At 29.9% G+C, this 24,976-nt stretch overlaps 1 protein-coding gene across 2 annotated transcripts in view; it reads left to right on the top strand.

Annotated features, from left to right (window-relative positions):
* The window catches only part of Vps13B (vacuolar protein sorting 13B), a 368,739-nt gene that overhangs the window by 246,664 nt on the left and 97,099 nt on the right, over positions 1-24,976 (top strand). For both annotated transcript variants that reach the window (XM_075373949.1, XM_075373942.1), the window contains exons 38-41: positions 6,291-6,438; positions 8,821-9,118; positions 15,988-16,110; positions 23,472-23,598. In XM_075373949.1, coding sequence (XP_075230064.1) covers positions 6,291-6,438; positions 8,821-9,118; positions 15,988-16,110; positions 23,472-23,598 — 696 coding nt within the window. The remainder of the gene's footprint in view (positions 1-6,290; positions 6,439-8,820; positions 9,119-15,987; positions 16,111-23,471; positions 23,599-24,976) is intronic.

Raw genomic sequence — 24,976 nt, 5'->3', positions numbered from 1 at the left:
ATTGGCTTATTTTCTCTTTTACTGGTTACTTTCATTTTCCTAACATTAATTTTCATTCTATATTTTGTCTTAATCTCATCTAATTTTGTCAGAATCTATTAAATTTCCTGTGCTTCATTCTCCTAAAAGAAAAGCATGTCATTTCTGAACCTTTTACAGTTTATATTTCCGCTTACATTGACTGCTTCATCTTCTTCTAAACCTTTTTTCATAACTTCAACACACTTATTTAACAAGGTTTGATAGACAGCACCATTGCTTTAATTATTTTCTCTTCTTAGGTCATATTATGTTGTCCAAGCACCCTTCATAACCTTTTTTGATTCAGGCACAATTATTTAAATCTTCTATCTTTTCACTATAGCTTTGGCTTCTTATTTATTAGTTGTCCCATTTCACATTGTAAAATGTTTTATCTGTATCTATAAAAAGACTTACAGTTTTTCTTTACCTCTTTATATAGCTCTCATCAAAAGTTCTGATTGGTTTAAGTACATTTCTTGGCTCCCTTCCTCTCCTGAATCCATATCGTTCTTCCGTAACCATTTCCTCCATTTTTTGTTTTTTACTCACTCTCTTGGTCAGAATTCTGTGCTTTGATTCTTTGCTGGATGTGAAATCAGACTAATTATACGAGGTCTGTTCAGAAAGTAACACAACTTTACTTTTTTAATCTTTATTATTAATTTTACAGATTATTGCTTTTTATCCCCTTCAAAGTACTCCCCTCCACTATTCACACACTTTTCCCAGCAGTGTTTCCACTTTGCAAAGCAGTCCTGGATAGCTTCATTAGAAATGGCCTTTAAGGTCCATGACGAACTTGCTTTAATATCATTAATAGTCTCACAACAGCGTCCTTTTATCACTGATTTTAATTTCAGAAATAAGAAAAAAATTGCAGGAAGCCAGGTCTGGCAAGTAGGGAAGCTCAGGGAGAAGAGTCATCTGATTTTTGGCACAAAACTGACAAATTGACAAACTTGTTTGTGCAGGCGCCTTGTTGTAGTGAAGGAACAATCTTGCCACAACTCTGATCTCCTTTGTGAATTTTTCCTCCTTTGTGAACGATTGTAAAATGCCTTGATAGTATGCACAGTTCATTGTTCCTCCTTGAGGCAAGAATTCAAAATGCATGGTTCCATTAAAATCAAAAAAACAGAGACCATCACTTTGTCACTGGATTGAGACTGATGTGCTTCCTTGGAATGTGGAGATCCTTTGCCAATCCATTATGATGTTGAACTTTTTTCTCAGTGTTGTAGTCGTAAATCCAGCTTTCATCTCCCATTATGATCATTTGCATGAATATTTCATCGTCATTGACTTGTTCAAGTAGTTCCCAACAAACATCCACTCAAAGTTCTTTCTGCTGTTCAGTCATCAAACAAAGAACAGACTTTGCTGCAACTCAATGCATGTTCAGTTTTTCAGTCAGAATGGCATGGCATGATCTAATTGAAATGCTAATCTCTTCTGCAAGTTCTCTTACAGTCAGTCAGCAATCTGCATGCACCAGATCATTGATTTTCTGAACGTGGGTGTCATCAGTTGAAGTCAAAGGCCTTCCTGGTCATGGGTCATCTTCAATTGATGATGAGCACTTTTAAATCATGTAAACCATTCATAACATTTCATACAACCTAGAGCATCATCTCCGTAAGCTTGTTTCAAAAGTTGAAATGCTTCTATGAAAGTTTTCACCAGTTTCACGCAAAATTTTACATTGTATCGTTGCTCCTGAAAATCACACATTATAAAAATCGCTTCTGACACGAACAATTGCACTCAAATAACAATAAAATGGAAACTAAATGAGATATCAACAATCCAAGAAAATGTGGTTGCAGAGATTATGTGGAGCACAATGCTGCCAACCACACAACACTAAATATCTCGGTTGGTGCGTAATTAAAAATGTACGGTTATTTTCTGAACAGACCTCGTACTGTTATCTATACACTTTATTGCACCTTACATTTTTGTGGGATTTAGTTATGTTGTTTGAGAAAGTTTTCTGGCCACATCCTGCAATTGCAGACTGTATTACACATTGTTTTTTTGTAAGCCTTCTTCGTTAAGGTATTAATCACTTTTATTGGTAGTTTAACCATTCCTGCAGGTTTTCTATTCTTCACATCATTTATTCTTTCTATATCTTGGTTTTAGGATTATAATCTATTTCACTCACATATAATAAATTATATCTATTTCACTCTCTTTCATTTCAACCTTTTCCTTTATTGGAACATCATTTGGATTTTTGTTAGAATGGTATAGTTTCTCTATCTATTCCCTCCACCGTTTAATTTCCTTTGTGATTAAATGTTTACCATTTTTCTTGTAATTTCTTTAATACTGATACTCTACCTCCATTATCCCGTGATACTCTTTTTTTGTCATTTTGCGCAGTTCATGCTTTCCTTTTCTTTCCAATTATCTATTTCTGAGCATTTATCTACAAGCCTTTTTTTTGTTGCTGTTGTGCTACTGTTCTCAATTCATTATTTACTCGTATACATAAAGATATATAATTCAAAACAGTTATGCAATGTAGTTACAAAACCTTCTCACCTGTAGTCACGCCACAAGTTAAAGAATATACATGAATTTTGTCTCTCTTTTTTTTTTTATATTTTGATTCAAATAACGCAAAACTTCAGAAATAAAAAAAAAACTGGTATTCAGAATTTTAACAGTACTTTTCCTTATTATAGCAGTATTTCTCAGAATAGACAGAAAAGCAAAAGTACAATAAAATCTATTTATATCAATCTTTTAGTCATCTGGTCAGATTATTGAATCTGTGTGGTTTTGTCTATGCTGTGATTCATATGAAAATGTGATCTGTAAAATATTTGTTTTTGAGAAGGAATAAAGATGTTATCATAATAAATGAGCAAGTGCAAAATTGAAACATACTTCAATTTTATTTTTTAAATTAAGAAATTGGAAATAATTTATGTTTTCAGTTTCCCTTCTTTAATTATATAGGAATTTCTGTATCCCAGACTAAATTCTCTTACTCTGGATAAAGAATTTATTAATCTTTTGTGGTTTTATATTAGGTTAAATGTTTTAGATTATATCTTTTCATATCTTAAATTAATATGATTTGAGTTGTTAAAAAATAGTTTTTTTTTTTATGTCACATTTAGATATCACCACTATTTTCTTTCGGAAGTTACTGTTGAAAGAAATTCTTTTGTATTTAATACATTTTATCTTTAAATTTAATTGTAAATGATCTTGTTTAATCTCTTGTAGATGATTGTTTGAAAATAATTTCAAGTGAAAATTGAAGAAAATACAGGGATAATTGGTTGGATATATATTTTGTTGTTTGTTAGTGTGCACATAGCTTGAGAACTACTTATGTAAAGAAAGAAAGAGTTATGGATAGTTCTCCTGAAATATTATTTTCTTTTGACATTATGAGGCCTGTTCTGAAAATACCCATACATTTTTAATTACACACCAACGGAGATATTTAGTGTCGTGCTGTTGGCAACATTGTATTCTGCATAACCTCCTCTGTAAATAAATTTTCTTGGATTGTTGATATCTCATTTAGTTTTCATGTTATTGTTATTCGAATGCAATGTGTTCAAGTGTTACAAGTGATTTTTGTAATGTGTGATTTTTCGGAACAACGATACAACATAAAATTTTGCATGAAACTGAGGAAAACTTTCATAGAAACATTTCAACTTTTGAAACAAGCTTACAGAAGTGATACTTTGGATTTTACGCATTGTTATGGTTTTCAAGATTTAAAAGTGGTTGTCAATCAATTGAAGATGACCTTTGACCAGGAAAGTCTTCAACTTCAACTGATGATACCCATGTTCAAAAAATCAATGATCTGGTGTGTGCAAATCACCGATTAACTGTCAGAGAACTTGCAGTAGAGATTAGCATCTCAATTTGATCATACTGTGACATTGAAGAAAAAATGGTAAAAAGAATAATATTAGAAACTTATCAAGATTTCATTATTTGTTTAAATTAATATGCTATAAAGCATGCAATGCTGATAACTTCATACGAAACTTGTATGTATGCAAGATCTCCCTTATCAGAAAAATTTTGTCCCTAATTATAATAAAAGGAATAATGCCAATGTTCACATTGAACAAAGAAATTAACAGTTATTTTAAAAGGCAGAAAGTAAACTTATACAAAGATTTGTAAAAAAAAAAACTTAAATTTAAAAAAAGGCAACATCGATTAGGTTGATTAAATAAATTCTTATATGAAGTAATTCAATTTGAAAAAATCCTGAATTCGTAGAACTTTAACAATATTTTTATATTTCTGAATTAAATATCTAAGAAAGATGGAACAGTTAATGCTTTTCAGTTTTTCATCATTTGCTTATTGATAATTTAATAAAGTAATTTTGTATATAAATATCGTTTAAACAGAATGGGTATTAAGAAAGTATTTTTTTTAAATTTAAGCTTTCCTTTAAAAAGCAAGAAGTAACTAATTGTTTATATCTTTTTCTATTAGCTTGGCTGTATGAATGTTCTTTTGGATGCTGGATGTCATTGACATCAACCAATTAGTGATTCCTGCTGTATTTGAACCATTATAAAGATAAATTATCACCCTCCAGTTTTCTATATATGTTTGTTCTTAACTGTATGTGCATCCATCCTCAGTACATATGAGGACCAACATATGTTGGCATGTTTAAAAATCAGTCATTATAGAGAAGAAGCTCTCCTTGAATAGGCTGTTTAATTCTGCCACTTATTTGTGAATTCAGTACAAAACAGTGAGTGGAATAAAACTACTTCTTCTTTTGGTAAAAAACCTATAACACAATAGGTTGTTTGTAACATGTCCTGTTTTGTATTAATATTGAATGTCTGAAAAATAACTCTGGGGTTTCAAGAACAAATGTAGTTTTTATTTTCCAGCGTTCATTAGCATTTTACTCTTGAAGTGAAAATTAATTTTTAGTTTACACATTCTCCGTCAGATAGCAGCAGTATTAGATTGCTGCTAGGGCCAAGCTGTCATGATCCTGGGCTTGGTACATACAGAATGTTGTATCATACTATGGTGGATTTAGAATATTTTTAAGTATGATAGACATTGATATGCATGCTGACATTTTTAATATTTTAATATTTTTGACTAAACATAATTTTAAAAGTAATAATTTCAATTTTCACATTTTAATTACGTATATTTATAAAATAAGTCTGCTGATGATGGAGTTGATGCTGTGAAAGTACTTCAGATAAATATGTAAGTGTTCTTACTTTTAATGAAATGTATCTAGAGGTATATTAATATTATTATGTAATAATTATTTGGTACAGTGGTTGTAATGTTTGTTATCAGTAATATTCAGTGCATATAATGTGTGTATCACGAAGTCCTCCCAGGACTTTCATAACCTATTCTACTCATGAACATAATGGAAAAAGTTCATGTAAATTAATATCCTAAAATGCTTCCTTTGTTTGCAAGTTATGGCTGGTGAAAGATTTTGCTTGGATTTCAGCTACCCTGGTGAAATGAGGTCATACTGATTTTTAGGATGGTAATTAAGAGACAGAATTAGTGATTTCTTATGATTTTTACTTGAAAAATGAAGTTAAATAGGTCTCATAGCCATATCTGCAGTAGTTTTTGAGAAATCTTGGGTATAAATTAGGAAAAAATCCTATTTTTTATGTTTGACTTCAATAACATTGTTGAACGGATGATAAACACATAAAACGTTAAACAAAACTTATACAGAATTTAATTCAGAATAAAATAGTGTAAGATAAGTTGAGTAAAACAAAGAAAAGTCAAAACCATAAAAAATCACTAATTCTGCTCCTAAATTAATGTCCTAAAAATTTCAGTACGACCTCATTTCACCAGGATAGCTAAAATGTGAGCTAAATCTTTTAGTAGTTGTAACTTGCAAACAAAGCAGTCTATGTTGATATGAACTTTTTTACTGTTTTCACAAGCAGAATAGGTTATGAAAGTCCTGGGAGAACTTCGTTATACACTGTATTATTTATACATCATGTATGATGCATTTATATATATTATATCAATATTCTGAGGGAAGAATGTAACCACAGCTAAAAGCTACAAGTAAATGAAAAATAGATTGTGTGGTGTTTTTAATTTGAAAGCTTTAAAATCATGGATTAAATAAAAAAAAAAAAAATAAGTGTGTTTACATATAAGAATATTTTTGTCATTAAATTTTAGTTTTTTGACAGAAATATAATTTTTCTTCTGTATGAGATAACATTTTTTCTCATGTGCAGCTTACTTTATGGTCTGAAGCAAGTGGTTCACGACCAATGCCAGCTCAGTTTAGCCGATACAGACCAGATGGTTGCCTTCCATTAAACCATTGTATTTTTACTATGCTGCTAAACCAGTCTGATATTGCATTCACTTCTTGGTCTCATGGTAACTATAATTTATTTAAGGCACAATTTCAGTTAAGTTACATTCATAATAATGATTTTTTTAAAAATTGATTCATGTTGATGAAACTAATCTGGAATCATAGATGCATGATATGTCAATTATGCCACTTTATTGACATATATGGCATAATCATATTTTACTTCAGTTATGTCATCTACAGTATTTGACAATATGTATTGTGTGTTAGAAACACATAATAGTAAATAACATAACTGGTATATTTTTAATTTTATCTTAATATTAATTAAAATTTATAAGTGTCTGGTTTAAAACTATATTTTCCGTGATGATGAAATAAAAAAAAAATTTAATTTAAGTTTAGCTGGAAAAAACGTTTTATGTGGATTGACTAAGATTAATAAAATTATTATGTCTTACAGGTAAATAACTTATAAAAATTTTATTTAATTATCCATTTATCATTACTTTTTTCCTTTGAATGGCTTGTTTATACTCTCATAATTTGAGTTTCACTTGCGTATTGATTCTTTGTATCCCTTTTTTTGTTAGTTATTTCATTGAATTTATTTATTTAATTTTTGCTATTATTTATTAATCATATCACAATAAAATAATTTAAAACAATGATGTTCATGTTGTCAGTGTAGATTTTATAACCATATTAAGTTAACACATTTGTGCCACTGTTGAGTCAGCCACCCTATGAATTTCTATAATGATAACCACTAGGCTTTCTGATTGGCCATTACTCTACAAATTTTCTGTAGATTGCGTTGGGTTGCAAATAGATTGCTTTAGTTGTTGCTAGAATTCACTGAAAATCTCACTTATTTTTTTCTTCCTGTAATATGAGTCAATTACTTCTTTATCTTATATCAGATGAAAGCCTAGAATTTTATTTATAGAGAAACTGCTGAATTTTCCATTGTCTGTATTCTTGTCTCTCTAGTATGTCCAAAAAATTTAGTAACTTTGTATATCTTGCAGATAAGCTATAAAGAGGTGGCAGAAACTAAATTTTTGCACTTAAATTGATTCTTAAAAAGTGTGTCTTCATTTACGAAGAATCTTAAACTATTTCCTGAGAACAACCAATTGTGTCTCCTTACATTAAGAAAATTTATTATATTTATAATCATTCAGTAGATTTTTGTTTTAAGGTACTTTTATGATAAAGTTCATTGTGGTGTTGGACTCCTATTTAATTAGCTTATGCATTATATATATATATATATATATATATATATATATATATATATATATATATATACTGGCAACTGCTGAAAACTGTTCTAGTGCCAAAGATAAGATGAAATTTTGAGTATCCTTGCTGATCAACCTTATATTATGGCAGTAAATGTTGTTATTTTGAATTACATTTGTTTTTAGTTTAGTTGCAGGTTTTTTCTGAATTGGGTGTGTGTGTGTGTGTGTGTGTGTGTGTGTGTGTGTGTGTGTGTGTGTGTGTGTGTGTGTGTGTGTGTGTGTGTGTGTGTGTGTATGTGTGTGTGTGTGTGTGTGTGTGTGTGTGTGTGTGTGTGTGTGTGTGTGTGTGTGTATTGCATATATAACATATATATTGCTTAATCTGGCTATGTTTGTTTTACTGTTGTTGGCAGCGTTTGCATTGTTCTTAATGTATATAATTTCTAGAGTGGTCTATGTGTATTTTGTTCTTTGTGTAATATCTTGGTGCTGTTGAAATCAAATGAGTGTTTATGTTCTATTGTATGTTTTGTGAGCTAAGTCACTTCCTTTTTTTATATTTATGGGCTTCTGTGCTTTTTTTTAAGGTATTGAGATGTTTGTCCAATGTATACAGTGTTATAAACTTTACACAGAATGCTGTATACTATGTTCGTTTGTTGATTTTTTGCTATCACAATAGAAAGCTGGATTAAGCAACATATAAGCATTAATTTAATTTTAAAAAATAATTATATATCTATATTATAAATTTAGTTTTAAGGAAAATAATCTTTAATTTTTTGTAATTTTTGAGAAAAATATGTTCATTGTAAAGGTTTCAATATACAGGAAATAGCAATCAGGTCATATAAAGAGATACTTATAATAATCTAAAGATAAGATGAGTCAAGTACGAGTAGAGGGGGGATCTATTGCAACGAGGGTAGAGACAAAATATTGTTTCTAGGATGGGTAGATGAGTTTATTGGTTAAACCAAGAGATTAATAAAGATAATATTTTTAAGTAAAATATGTTTGTCTTATTTTATATATATATATATATTGTATTAAGTATTAATTATAAAATAGAAATATTTATTGAGTGTATTAAATTTATCTCAATTTTTTTATGATTATCATCCATAATCCAGTTTAATCAAACTATTTTAAATGCATTCTATATGAAATTATTGTTTATTATTTTCTTCACAGGTACACAGCTAGTTAGAATAAATGGTACTGCTCGCCTGGACGTTCTCAATTACAGAACATTGAACTTACATTGTTGCATTGAACCATTCAAATTTGTTTCCAGTTTAAATGTGTCACCTGATGCCACAAAATATTTAAATGTAGTGAGCGAAGCTATAACATGTCGTCTTGGACCATCTGTATGTCATACTCTGGCTACTGCTTACCAATTATGTTCACAGTATTCAACAAACACTCCTCATCATTTCATTATTGTAACTCCATATGTTGTGTGTAATAATAGCTGCCTTCCTATAAGGTAATAATTCAAATGGTTTTTATATAATTTTTTTTTTTAAAGTTTAACTACTTTACTTTAGACCATAAGCCATGAAAAAAACAGCTTATCTAGTAGCTTCCAAACCTATTCATCTTCAGAGTGACTACACACAGCAGTCCTTCCATTGCTGGAAAATGTTTTTTTAGTACATGCAGTGGCTGCTGGACAACAACAGGAATGAAGTTAAAAGCACTTTTTAACAGCTCCATGAGGTTAAAAAAGCATGCAAGCACAGTGCTTCACAGTATCAATTTATACTGATTAGATTTATTTAGAGAGAATGGATTGAGATCCACATGAATGAAGTGAAAAAAAATATGGTTGATATTTTTTTAGCAGGCTTCATAAGGTTATATTATTTTTATTGTTTTATTATTCATACAATGAAAACTTTTTTTTTCAAAGATATTTTAATTTTTTTAAATCACTTTAACATATACTCTTAAAATATGTTCTCTGACTTGCTTATGTATTGATTTAATTTTAATAAATCCTTTACTCCAACAATTTTCAATATAGTCAGTGAAAACATTAATTGTAATCAGGAAGTGAACAAAATCTTTTATAGTGAGATCTCAGTAAATTGATTATTTTTCCAATTTTGTTTATCTGCGTGCACCTTTATTATAAATGTTACAAACTTTTTTATGGTTTATCTGTTTTATTTGAATATGTTGGATAGATACTGAAATACATCTTGTGGAAAAATGCTGATCTCAACAGGTAAAATCTTGTAAAATTAAAACCAAGAGATTAATAAAGATAATATTTTTAAGTAAAATATGTTTGTCTTATTTTATTTATATATATATATATTGTATTAAGTATTAATTATAAAATAGAAATATTTATTGAGCGTATTAAATTTGTATTTGTATTTTGCCTTGTGGTGAAGGAACCATGACAACACTTACACATGTTGCACGCAAATAACAATAACATAGAAATTAAATGAAATATAAACAGTCCAAGAACATGGGGTTATAGAGGAGGTTATGCATAACACAATGCTGCCAACCATACATGACTAAATATCTCCATTGGCACATAATTAAAAAAGTTTGGTTATTTTTTGAATAGACATTGTACATTAACCAGTTTTAATTTTATTATAAATTGCTGAAAAACTTGATATATTGCAATGTAAATAAGGTCTTGTGTAGTAAAATATCAGTGTTTATAATGCAGAATAATAAATAAATAAGTCATCAAGAAGAAATACCTGAATTTAAATTAAAAATATGTATACTATAACATACTGTTTTTATCTTTGTTTAGAATTTAACCCAGACAAATTTGATTTTTATTGGAATGGCTTCACCTTAAAATTATATTAAGTTTTTATTGTTTACTATGTATTAGTAGTAAAAGTAGTATGCAATAAAATGTACTTATATGAGTGAATTAATTTTTAATGGTATTAATTCTTAATGTGAATGAAATATTTTATTCTTAATGCAATTGTAGTACCACTTTTAATTAAAACTAAACATTTTTCATAGTTTGTCAGAAATTATGTGTAACGGTCTTGTTTTATTATTTTATTGATTCAGGTATTTTGGGATGTACATCAATATATATAGTTTCAATTAACACTTTATGTAGTAAATTTATTATGTAACTAACCAAAAAATTATATAAATTTAATATTATAAAGACATATCATCAAAGTTTTTTTTTTATAGAATTTTTATACTTCATTACTTGTGAAAATAGATTACTGAATGGCTGAAAGTAACTTCATAAATGAAGTAAAAATAAAAACAATACCAATTTAAAATAAATGTTTTTTTAGTCTACTCAGTATGTTGATCACCTAAATTTGCTGTATGTTCAGAAATTAATTTAAAAGGCTTTTTATTCACAATCATCTGAATAAGAATATTCATAGAATTATTCTTATCAATTTCACTTAGAAATAGATTACTGAGGTCATCCATTTGTTCTTTAGCTTTTCTGTATTCAGTTTTATACATATGCTTGCACTTTTCCTCCAACTTTGTGCTACTATAATTGAAGATAATTTTCCATTAATTAATTTTTTCATATCACTGATATTAAACTCTACTCACCTTTTCACTTCAGCCCATATATGTGCTATTAGTGTGAGCTCAGCGTGATCAAAGAAAGTCTCAAAATAGAATGAACATGTTTATTTAAAATTCTGCATACATAGTAACTGTTTGTGTTGTACTCTCTACTGACTCATTTAATTAGTGTAACTCAATTTTGAACATTGACTCACTTAATAGTTTCTTTGAACCCTACCTTACATTACTCATTTGCAAGTATTGAAATTTGGGGATTATTAAAATAGATAATTATGGTAGGATATATTGTATATGAGGTCTGTTCAGAAAATAACCGAACTTTATTTTTTTTAAATCTTTATTAATATTACAGATTATGGCTCCTTGTCCTCTTCAAAGTACTCCTCTCCACTATTCACAGACTTTTCCCAGCGGTGTTTCCATATTTGCAAAGCAGTCCTGGATAACTTCAGTCTGAAATGGCCTTTAAGGTCTGTGACGAATTTGTTTTAATGTCATCAAAACAGCGTCCTTTCATCATTGAATTTAATTTCAGAAATAAGGAAAAATTGCAAGGAGCCAGGTCTGGCGAGTAGGGAGACTGATGGAGGAGAGTCATCTGATTTTTGGCAAAAAAACTGAGAAATTGACGTAGCTGAGTGTGCAGGCGCCTTGTGGTGAAGGAACCATGACTTGTCTCGCCTCTACTCTGGTCTCTTTTTGCAGATTTTTCACCTAAACATTAAAAAACACATTAATAGTATGCGCGATTCTCTGTTTCACCTTGAGGTAGGAATTCAAAATGCATGGTTCCATTAAAATCAACAAAAACAGAGACCATCACTTTGACATTGGATCAAAACTGATGTGCTTTCTTGGGGCATAGAGATCCTTTGCCAATTCATAATAATGTTGAACTTTTTTCTCAATGTCTTAGCCATAAACCCAGCTTTCATCTCCCATTATGATCCTTTACATGAATGTTTTATGGTCATTGGCTTGTTGAAGAAGTTGCCGACAAACGTCTACTTTATGTTCTTTCTGCTGTTCAGTCATCAAACAAGGAACAGACTTTGCTGCAACTCAATGCAAGTTCAGTTTTTTCAGTCAGAATGTCATGGCATGATCCAATTGAGATTTTAACCTCTTCTGCAAGTTCTCTGACAGTCAGTCGGCAATCTGCATGCACCAGATCATTGCTTTTCTGAACTTGGTTGTCATCAGTTGAAATTGAAGTCCCGTCTGATCAAGGATCATCTTCAATTGACTGACGACCACTTTTAAATCATAAAAGCCATTATTCATAACATTGCTTACAACCCAGAGTATCATCTCCAAAAGCTTGTTTCAAAAGTTAAAATGTTTCTGTGAAAGTTTTTACCAGTTTCACACAAGATTTTACATTGTATTGTTGCTCCCAAAAATCGCACATTACAAAAATCCCTACTAACACTTAAACAGTTCAAGAAAATGTGGTTACAGAGGAGTTTATGCGGAACACAAAGATGCCAACTGCATGTCACTAAATATCTCCGTTGGCGGAAAATTAAAAATGCTCAGTTATTTTCTGAACAGACCTCATATAATAAAGTATACTCCAAGAAGGCAGGTTTACAAAAAAAATTTCCATATGATCATTTTGAGCAATTTGTAGACATCATTTTCTTTGGATATTCCTTGATTAATGACTAACAATTAATAACAGCTGAAAGGTGATTAGATTTCAGAGTAACCCCTTTTTGCTGCCTCTGTGAACAATAATTTACCAGTAAGTATTTAGAAACTGGAATGCAAAGCATGTCTTCATGAGTGGGATGCACCCATCCCCTTTGAGCATGTAAACCATGGTTACAAATCTAATCTCTGTAAATTATTGGATTTTGAGCTTTGTATTTCTGAATTTTTTTTCAAACAAAACTTCTTATAGTGTATGTAACATTGTTCAGTGAAAACTGACCTGTTATTTCTACATTTGTTCTACTAAAATCCCATCTAAGTAAAATCTTGGAAAGACTAGATTTTATTCTCTTAAAAACTCACTATTTAATTTTAAATATTTTTACTAAATGTTCTTTACAAATCAACAAGTGTCTGGCCTGTTAAATTAATCTTAATCAGCCGCAGTATTAAATCTATTTTTTTTTTTGGCCCGCGCAAAAATAACATTGACCCACTTTTATATCTTAAAATTTTTTTCTTAATTCACATTGGCAGCTACGTATATGCTGTTCCAATTACTTTTGCAGTTCTCTTGTTATCATTTTCATATGTTTTACATTTTTTAAATTATTATTCTTTTGTTATGCTATTTTTGTGGTGTAATGTAACTGGTTGGAAATCTGTTTGCAAGTTTTACTGCGTAGAACACGCTTACTCAATTTCAAAATATTAAGTAAATTAGTAAGAATGTGTAACAGTTTAAATTGCCACTATATAATCATCTCCTATATGCTTAAAAATTATCTACCTATTTGATAATTAAATGTAAAATTGGAGATAAAATTAGACCAAATTTTTTATTTAGATACAAGTATACAAGCATATTGAATGACTGTTAAGATCTAACTTTATTGTGATGGTTAGAAAAATTGATTATCAACTTTTACAGTTAAGGTATTTCCATAAATTGTACTGTATATGTTATGAATACATGTTAATATCATTATAACATTGTATAATACGGGGTCTGTTTAAAAAAATAACTGAGCGTTTTTAATTATGCACCAATGGAGATATTTAGTGATGTGCGGTTGGCAGTATTGTATTTTGCATAACCTTCTCTGTAACAACATGTTCTTGGATTGTTGATATTTCATTTAGTTTTTGTGTCATTGTTGTTTGAGTACAACATGTTTAAGTGTTAGTAGCGATTTTTGTAATGTGTGATTTTTTGATGATTGAATTTTTGTCTCAGTGTCATAGCCATAAACCAACCTTTCATCTCCCATTATGCACCTTCACGTGAATGTTTCATCGTCATCGGCTTGTTCAAGAAGTTACTGACAAATATCCACTCAATGTTCTTTCTGCTATTCGTTCATCAAACGAGGAATAAACTTTGCTGCAACTTGATGCATGTTCAGTTTTTCAGTCAAAATGTCATGGCATGATCTAGTCGAGATGCTAACCCTTCTACAAGTTCTCTAACAATAAATCAGCAATTTGCATGCACCAGATCATTGATTTTCTGAACTTGTGTGTCATCAGTTGAAGTTGAAGGCCTTCTTGTTCGAGGGTCATCTTCAATTGACCGACGACCACTTTTAAATCGTGAAAACCATTTGCAGCATTGCGTATGACCCAGAACATCATCTCCATAAGCTTGTTTCAAAATTTGAAAAGTTTCTGGAAACTTTTCCCCAGTTTCATGCAAAATTTTACGTTATATTGTTGCTCCCGAAAAACACACTTTATAAAAATCACTGCTAACACTTACACATGTTGCACGCAAATAACAATAACATAGAAATTAAATGAAATATCAACAGTCCAAGAACATGGGGTTATAGAGGAGGTTATGCATAACACAATGCTGCCAACCATACATGACTAAATATCTCCATTGGCACATAATTAAAAAAGTTTGGTTATTTTTTGAATAGACATTGTACATTAACCAGTTTTAATTTTATTATAAATTGCTGAAAAACTTGATATATTGCAATGTAAATAAGGTCTTGTGTAGTAAAATATCAGTGTTTATAATGCAGAATAATAAATAAATAAGTCATCAAGAAGAAATACCTGAATTTAAATTAAAAATATGTATACTATAACATACTGTTTTTATCTTTGTTTAGAATTTAACCCAGACAAATTTGATTTTTATTGGAATGGCTTCACCTTAAAATTATATTAAGTTTTTATTGTTTACTATGTATTAGTAGTAAAAGTAGTATGCAATAAAATGTACTTATATGAGTGAATTAATTTTTAATGGTATTAATTCTTAATGTGAATGAAATATTTTATTCTTAAGATTTTTTAAAATTAATAATTGTTGGGTGAAAGGAAGCGTGGGTGTTTTGTAATAAGTATTTATGTTCAATCCAGTACTCTCAGCATAACAGCCAATGAACCCACTTTTTTCTTTGTATTGAATAAATTAATTGTAACTTGCTGTTATTTACTATACTATTTCTACTTGCTGTTATTTCTTTATTGAATTTTTTTTAAGGTACATTTTATATTTATTGCATCCTACTTGTTTTTCTTTTTCTTTTTTTTTGACTCAATCAATCAATTAAAGTTTCAGCGCACCAGTCAGTTCGGAAGTGTGGAGCTAAGCTTAGATGTCATGATCATTGTTCATAATCTAATGTAGTGATATGTTGCTTACCTTATGATATCAGTGTTACATATTCTTTAATTTTTAATCACCATACTTGTATAAATTCTGGGCTTAAAGTTTGAACTGATATCAATGAGTTCAAACTTTGATATTGAAGCAGCTGAGTTCATACACGATAATTTTGTTTGCTTAGTGAGTAATAATAATAATAATGTTGCAAAATTCCATGGTAGTTTTTCCGCAACCCCATTTTTGCCACATTCTTGTTACTGATATTCAATGCTATCTATAATAAGTTGGTTTTATGTAAATTCCTCTTATAGTGAAATTGAAACTAACATAAACATATTAGTACCACCGGAAAATTTTCTATTGGCTTTTTTTTTTAGTTTGTTTACTGTTCAGCATGTTTATTTATACCAATATTCTGGTTTCCATGAGTTTTTTAAAAAATTGTTACTTTATTAACTTTTTTAAGTTTTATCTTGTAAAATATTTATTCATTATTTATTTTTATATCTACACAGGTTTGGCCAGGATGAAACTGATGAAATAATAACACTTGAGTATCTTCAGTGTCATCTTTATTCATGGTATTCAGCAAGACAGCCATTACTGCTTAGATTTTCATTAGCTCTAACTGCTGGGAGGTAATCTTTAATTATCTTGAGTACAAATATATTTATTTTAAACATGTTTTAAATAATTTAAAATTCTCAGCTAACTGTAAATTAACTTTGTAGCTCTGGTTAACTAGTTTCAATTTTATTAACCAAAATAAAAATTTAATTTATCCTATACAATTTATCCTACATTAATTTATCCTATACAATTTCTATAATTCTTATGACAGTAATGGATATAAAAATACAAGTAATACTAATCACAGTTCTTATTCACTTAAGTTACTGCAGGTAACCTTCATTTTGAAAATAAATGTTTCTTCTTATTTAGAGTTTTATTAATATTTATATCATCACATTCAGGACAATGACAATAGTTCCAGCTAGTTCAACCTGCTACTGAAATACAGTATACATTCCCAAATGCACATGTAGTAATTGTTATGAGCAGCTACCACACTAAACTGATGATTATCTACAAAAACTTGTATATATTGGTATATACCATACAGGATTTGTCTTGAAAGTAACTGTGGTTTGATAATTCAGGTTTGCTGAAGATATGAACAAATACATTAAATAATATTTGAAATAGGCTCCTTTTGTAGCCACATAATGCTTCCAGCGATGTTCTGATTGCTGGTATGCCTTCATGAACTCTTGATGAGAGATGTGGAGGTTCCTTATTATGGCCTCTTGAAAAACTTTTAAGGTCACAAATCAGTGTCCTTTCATGTCTCTTTTCAGCTGGGGGAATAAAAAGAAGTCACAGGGAGACAGGTCAGGCCTGTAGGGTAGCTATGACAGCCCTACAGGTTAGGCCTGTAGGGTATATGACAGCCCTACAGGTTGGGCCTGTAGGTTAGATATGGCAGCATTGTCACTTTATTGTTGGTCAGAAACTCCTTTGTCAATGCAGTGTGGCTCAGTCCATTCAGTTCAGTAGAGGATTTAGTTGTTAGAAATCTTGGGACAGACACAAATGATGTGGAGCCAACTGCAGTTATTTGCGATGTGTTGCTAAGACACCATACTACAAGTTTTCCTACCCACTGCATCTGTGCAACATGCCATAGCTAATTTGGTTACATTCAGGATAAACCCAGTGTGATGCTGAAATTTCACTATTGATTGATTAATAAGGACCCAGTAGACTAGTATTTAACCCTTCACCCTCCAATTATGAAATGTTAATTAAATTTATTGTTGATTACCTTATCTATGTGATAAAATTGCTTATATAAAAAAAAACTGTCATTGAATAAAAAAAATAGGACTTTCATGTCAATTAGAATAATTTTTTTCAGTGTGATATTTCTTGAAACAATTTTATGGGTGTAAACCCAGTTTTCTGGGACATGTTTCAGACCATAATACAGTCTCTCTTCTACCACCTTAGACTGAATGATTGGAGCACACAGAACAATCCTTGTGTTTGTTATCAGCCATTTTATTTATAAAGTGAAGCTTGCCATTCAACTGTACTTTATCATCTTTTGATGAAGGTTGACCTCGCTTACGATTTGTGTTAGACGTCTTTAACCAGACCAATAATCAACATTCTTCCATATTTTTTTATGTTATTGGTTGTTGCCCTTGACTAATTAGATACTCATTATACAGAATAAAACTTGACAACTGGCACCTCTAACAATCAAAAATGAAGTTTTTGCCACCATTTTAAACTTTTTGTGGCAAAACTGTAGCTCGAAATATAGTGATTGGCCCATTCAGCTACACCCATATCCAATACATAATCTAAAATTACCTTTGGCTTTCAATATATTTATTAGTATTTTCTTTTACAGCGATAGTACTGGAATTATGAAAACTGCTTAACATTATAACATACTTCTTATCTTTCCATGCAAGAACCATTACTTCATCATCCTTACTGTAAGTAACAGATTCATGAACAGCAAGTTTCCCCTTCAGATTCATTTTGTTTACTTCTTAGGCATTCCTTGTCTGTATGGTTGAACAGTACCAGTTAAATGGACTCTTATTGCTAGTAATTCCTGGATTAAATTCGGCCATTAATAAATATGGTAGATAAATTTTTCAGTGACATTAGTCATGTTTGTGATCATCTGGAGAACAATTCGTTCAGTGAATGAAAGTTCAGGCCTTAACAAATCTGTTGTTATATAGCCATAATATGGAATAACTGAACAAATATAACCGTTTTTTGCATCACATATAACATAGATTCTATTAAGTTTAGAATTTTCTTTATTATTCATTTTAAAAAGAACATATCCCTTGAAACTTGCAATAGAATCGTCTGTGGATACACATTGACTTGTGAATAATAATAAAAAATTTGGTTACTGTTTAATCTAAAACATATTTCACTGTACTTAAACTTGATCTAACCTGTTTACTTAATCCTAAATTTGCTGCTTAAGTAGGGGTGACACATGAAGAGCCCAAAAAATTTGGAAAAATTTCTTACGAGAAAATACATTTGAAAAAGATTCAGATGAATCAAGCCATTGAGATGAGTAAAACTCTTGCAACTCTTTTGTTTCCTTTTCAGAGTAATATTCAGTTAAACATTATGCATAGCAATCATTTCTTTACTTGTAAAATCAGTGAATTTAGGCCAAATTGAATGCTTTCTAAATGGAGTAACTTTTTTAATTTTTTCCTTCACATACCAGTTTGTTTCAGAAGTTATGTGATCAAAACTCTGGTGAAAAGAATAACATAAAAAATTCAACTGGTGATGTTGGTGTCTTATTCCCACGAGTGGGACTATAACCTGTATTTGCATTATTAAATGTAAATTTTGAAAATTGAAGTCATTTAACAGATTCCTCAGTGACTGAGAAATAGCACGAATGGTAGGAATAGGTCTACCATATATTCATATATTTCATCATCACTACCTTTACTTTCACTATAATTGTCCAAAATAGCATCTTGATCACTTTCTTCAAAATTAAAATCAGGATCTTCATCACTATTATCATTGAACTCATTTTCAATATCAAAATCAGTTTAAAAGACTACTAGAATGAGTGGTAGATGCCATGCCAACTCGCAGAATGCATATATCACATTGAGAATGTAATTGAGCATAAAACGATCTTGTGGCTTTTTACGATCTTACAAACAGATGTCAGTTCATTTTTGAATCTTGTGACTAGTCACGATTAGTTTAAAAATGTTGAGTCATACTCGACAAAGGAATGCTATGTGTAAATTTCATTGTCAAGTTATACTCGACAGAGGAGTGTTACTGGTAAATTATGATGTCGAATTGTATTTAAGAAAAGAGTGCAAAGGGTTAATAGTCTCATTGAATTTTTAAAAAAAATCTTTTGTGAAAGTATTCAATCATAAGAGATCTTAAGTGGTTATTTTCCCCTTAAATTTCATTCATGGGTGGAGATATCTCCTTGGTTAGTTTAAGGTTCATATATTCTATATAGGCTCATGCTTATTTTGATGATTGCTACATAAAATAAATTGCAGGAACAGACATCCTCAGTTTATACACTGATTTAATTTTATTTTGAGTAAAATTAAGTCAAACAATTTATTTTTTATCATACTTATTTATCATGATATTTCCCTGTTAAAAACTACCTACCATGTAGTAGTTAAATATTTGCAGTATGTAGAAAAATGGGAACTATATAGCACTACGTGATATTTAATGACATATCACGTGTTTTTGTACTGCAAAACTGAAAAATTTTTTAATTCATATTGTAAAAAGTCTGAAACTCCTGGATTCCTGTGTTTGAGTTTTAAAGAATTAAAAATGTTGATAAAAGTTTCATTATTCATGAGTGTGATACACATCTTAAAAGGATGTGGAGAACAGATTTGCATTTGATCTGGGATAACATTAAGGCCCATTAACTAGCCCAGAATCTTCTGCATAATGCAAAAGCCTTTTTATAATAAACTGCCCAAATTTTAAACATTTTCGCCAATTTTTAATCATGTCCTTCCAAAGTGTTTAGAGAATCACATAAAATTCTATGTGGATTTTATCTATGGATTTCATGACTTCATTTATATTTCTCTATATAGTTACATAACTGCTTTTAACTTTTTTTATTGCTTCTATATATTTTTTATTGTATTGCAAAATGTTCAACACATAGAATTTTATATTATATGTTGTAACAGGCTAATGATTTAATTACACTGGTCAACATAAAATTTGGAACTGAAAAGGGAGTAGGTGTTGTATATAGTATTTCATATGCTAAATCTGAATATGTATTCCGAAACAACCCATTATGTAATGTTCTTAAATTACAATCCTTTAATTTTATTTGTTCCATTATTTGTGGAACAAACAATACAAATAAGTTAGTACCCTTATTACATCTGATAATAAAATTAAAAAAATGTAAAAAAAAAATATGATGTAAAATGTATAATAAAATTAAATCAATGTATAAACTGTTTGTTCCTGCAATTTATTTTATGTAGCAGTCATCAAAATAAGCATGAGCCTAAATAGTATATGAACCTTAAACTAACCAAGGAGATATCTCCACCCATGAATGAAATTTAAGGGGAGAATAACCACTTAAGATCTGTTATGATTGAATACTTTCACTAAAGATTTTTTTTTAAATTCAATGAGACTATTAATCCTTTGCACTCTTTTCTTAAACACAGTTTGACATCATAATTTACAGTTACCACTCCTTTGTCGAGTAGGACTCTACATTTTTAAACTAATCATGACTATCCACAGATATTCAAAAATGAACTGATATCTGTTTGTAAGATAATAAAACTCATGAATATCGATATTCAATATTGACAGAATCAAAAATAGATCGGTTTACACTTAATTACGTTCTCAATGGGATATATGTATTCTGTGATAATCTTAGTACTTATTCACATCTGATTTATATTGTGTTGCATGTTGTAGACCTATGTTTGATACTTAATAGTCAAATGATATCATTTCATTTCAAGCCAGACATGTCAGTGATCGAGTAATGAGTAATTCAACATGATGAAATTTTCTTTAGTATGAGTTCAGCTCTTGGTATGACTTGCCTGTGTTCTTTAGTTGTGATTGTGGTTTTATCATACATATATTATAAAGATTGTTTTATAAGTGATCTCATAAATTTAGTGAAAAGTTTTTATGACAGAACAACTTTTGGTATTATTTTATTGCACTCCATGGAGAAACAGTTTTATGAAGTATTTTAAGTAATTAAGTATTTATAAACTAAAACTTAATTATTTTTATAATTAAGTAAGTATTTTTATAATATTTCAGTTTACTTTCATTCATTAAAACATTTCAAATTTTACAATGAATAACAATCGGGCTTGTAAAGATTCTCCAAATACTTTTTATTACTTTTGCGGAGAATTCACCATGAAAAGTCAATGAAAACCAGTATCGAATTTGCTGAAGACTGCTTACAAACATTATTTTGACTGTCCCTAGGAAGACCAAGATAAATCCTGGCCTCCATGTGTAGCATACATCAAGTGCTATGTTGAAGAAACTCATTGGTTAAAAGGAAAAAATATACCTTTTGGCATACCTATGATTTGGCGAGAGCCTAATAACCATTATGTAGACTGCTATTTTGCTTAACAAATGTTCTGGTTTCAATTCAAACAATAAAAGCAGTATTGCGTACCCAAATGTTCGTTCATCTATGAGACCAGTACTTCCTGATGTTGATTTACCAAATCTGATTGCTGCAACTTCTTAGAAAGAACTTTCTGGTTCCCCAGAAGGCTCAACCGATGAATCTTCAACTTATTGAAGAGAAGAACTTATAGAACTCCTAGGTTCACTTCTTAAAGAATGAAATTTATTAAACAGGATATTAAAATTTCAGTGAATAGAAATCGAAATGAAAATTTATTGGATACTTCAAAAGAGATGGTTTAATTTGTTCCTGCCATTATGTTAGGGGTTTAATGTCTGAACTGGACATTGAATATGTTATTCATGATTGGCATTTATTTATAGACTAATCAAAAAGAAACTTAAAGATAGTGTTGTTGCATAACTCAAATAAATTTTCTTCTGTACCGGTAACAAATGCAGTAGGAATGAAAGAAGCATATGAAAGTATGTAAACTTTTAAAATTTTAAGTATGATGAACAGTCATGCAAATCATTTTTCTGACCTCAAAGCGAAGGGCTTCTTCTCTGTCTCCAGAATAGCTGTACAAAATATATGTTTTTTCTTGTGTTTGTGGGATAGTTGGGCTACAGATAAACAAACACTAGCAGTTTAAGCTGATAAGCAGTTTAGCAGATAAACACTGGCAGTTAAAAACTTGCCAAAAAGAAAGCAGTTTATCCAAGGAAAGGAAAATATTGTCAATATTCCTATTGTCAAAGCAGATCGTATTAATTTACCAACTCTGCATATAAAACTAGGCCTGATAAAAAATGTTGTAAAAACATTACATAAAGATGCAGACGACTTTGTGAGGTTTTTCACAAATAAGTAAAGCCAAATTAAAAGAGGGAATATTCATTGTGCCACAAATAAGAAAATTAATTTGTGAAAATATATTTGACAGCAAACTGAATCCTAAAGAACTAGCAGCATGGAAGTCATGCAAAGATGTTATTACTGGTTTTCTTGGAAACAAAAAAAGCTGAAAATCATGATCAGCTTATAAATGAACTCTTAGTGAACGACACAAATTTAGGCTGCAGAATGTTATTGAAAAGTAATTTTTTACATTCTCATTTGGACTTTTCCCTTTAAACATGGGTGACATCAGCAATCAACAAAGAGAAAGGTTCCACCAAGATATATTGCAGATGGAACAACATTATCAAGGCAGATGGAATGAATAAAAAAGGCTGTGACTACCACTGGGTGATAAAAAAAGAAGACTTCACTGATCATCTGGATGATAAAAAGAGAAGAAAAGAACAAAAGGAAAATAAGAAATTAAGAAAAACATAAATGTCTGTAAAATAAAGGTAGGAATTTTAATTGTAATTAGTATTATTATTTTTGAATTATATTATTTAAACAATTTCTCTGTATTTTAAAGAATCGTAACTAAAAATCTGAGGGTGGTGAAGAAAAACTGATCTCATTTTAAGATTCAGCATAAAAAATACATTCTAATTCACCTACTTTTATCTGTTCCAAATTAATTTTTTTGGCCTTTGCTATTTTTTAAATAATTATAATAACCCATCTTGTAAATTTACTATTTTGTAATTGACTTGTATATAAGTGGTAAAATGTTAACAAACCATAAAATAAAATCCTTACTCATTCACTTTCTGTAGTAAATTATAAAATATCCAGGCTCTCCTACTATCCTGTCAAGATGTAACACTCATCTGACTAATTAGTAAGTATAATATAAATGTTTAGTTTCAGAATTTTTGTTCATTTGCATAGGTGTCATTGGAGCAAACCTATACAGATATCGAAGGACAGTAGCATCTGTGTTACAGTTTGTGATGAAGAAAGCAGGGATTGGAATCTTGTTATTACTATGAAAACTATTACCAACTTTATTACACAGGTATTTATCTGCTATATTTTAAGGATATACTTATTTTATTATGTTTCGTTATGTATAATTTGAGGAATAACCAGAGAGTTAAAGACATTGGTACATTGTACTTGTGCGGTTGACCTCTCATAATAATGGAAAGTTAGTCAGTTCTCTGTTGAGTTAGCTCAATTTGAACCAAATTTGAAGACTTAACACATTTGATGGTTTTCTTAAGCATTAAAAAGATCAAAAAAATAAAAAATGTCATCAGTTATGAAATTAGTATTCTGATCAGGTTTGCTCTGTAGTGATATATCACAGGTATATTGGAATTGAATATATATTATGATTATGTAAGAGAGGTTAATGGAAATGAGATAATGAATCGATGATTACATTGTTTTCATGAAGAAAGATAGATTTCTCATTTCTCATTATGACGACTGCTCTGGACAACCCTTTCATGTGTCCAAAAATGTGAAACAAAAAATCAAAAATGAAATGTAATAAGGCTAAGTAAGTTGTTATCGGTGAATTACATAGTTCGTTTCCTCAGGTTTTAAAATATTTTCTGCTTGAAACAGTTAGTGAACATTGAACATCTTGGATACAAAAAAGATTGGCAGATAAAGTCATAGGCAACCGTTTGAAGAAGATCAGAAAAAAGTGATTAGGAGTGGACTTGACTTTCACAATTAATATAATCAATAAGACAAATTTTTTAATGGTGTAGTTTGTTGGTGAAGAAACATGGATTGGTCATAAAACTACTTAAAGTTAATTTGCAGTACTCATGTGGTTTTAAAAATTTAGGAAAATGTATGTTGTAAAAAAAAATAATTGCTAAAGAATGTGAAAAAAAAACTAGAGTGAGATAAAAGCTCTCTTTGTTTAAAGAACATGAAATATCACCTGCTCCTGAGAGTTTTAAAGCATTCACTATAGCCAAATTTTGATTTTCACTTTTTTAGGCAATTCATTTGACCAATATCTACAACTTTAATAAACACTGTTTCAGAATTAATGACACTAATCTTTTTGTCTTGAGAATAAGAAAATGCTGTTTAAAAAAGTGGTTAATTACATTTGATCAATGGTGTCACTACTGTAAGCTAAATGTACATTGGATTTTATTTTTCGGCCTAGAGTGTTAGAAGTTATTATCTGCCATGAACACTTCATCTTATTAGTGTGCTCAATTTTTTGTTGTTTTTTTTTTAGCTAGTCATATGCATGTTTTGATATTTTCTGTTCCTTTCTACTCTATGTTAATATTTTAAATTCAACACATTAATCGCATCCTCTTCCCTTGGCTATCAGTTTTATAAATTACAATCCTTGTCTTCTAGAGTTTATTTTCTATCCACCCACTACTATCAGATTAATTAAACTTCGGTGTCTTAAT

Source organism: Lycorma delicatula, chromosome 1, assembly GCF_047948215.1.
Source record: "Lycorma delicatula isolate Av1 chromosome 1, ASM4794821v1, whole genome shotgun sequence".
In the NCBI taxonomy this organism is placed as follows: domain Eukaryota; kingdom Metazoa; phylum Arthropoda; class Insecta; order Hemiptera; family Fulgoridae; genus Lycorma; species Lycorma delicatula.
The sequence above is the reverse complement of the archived record's forward strand: the minus strand, read 5'-3'. Positions and strand labels throughout refer to the sequence as shown.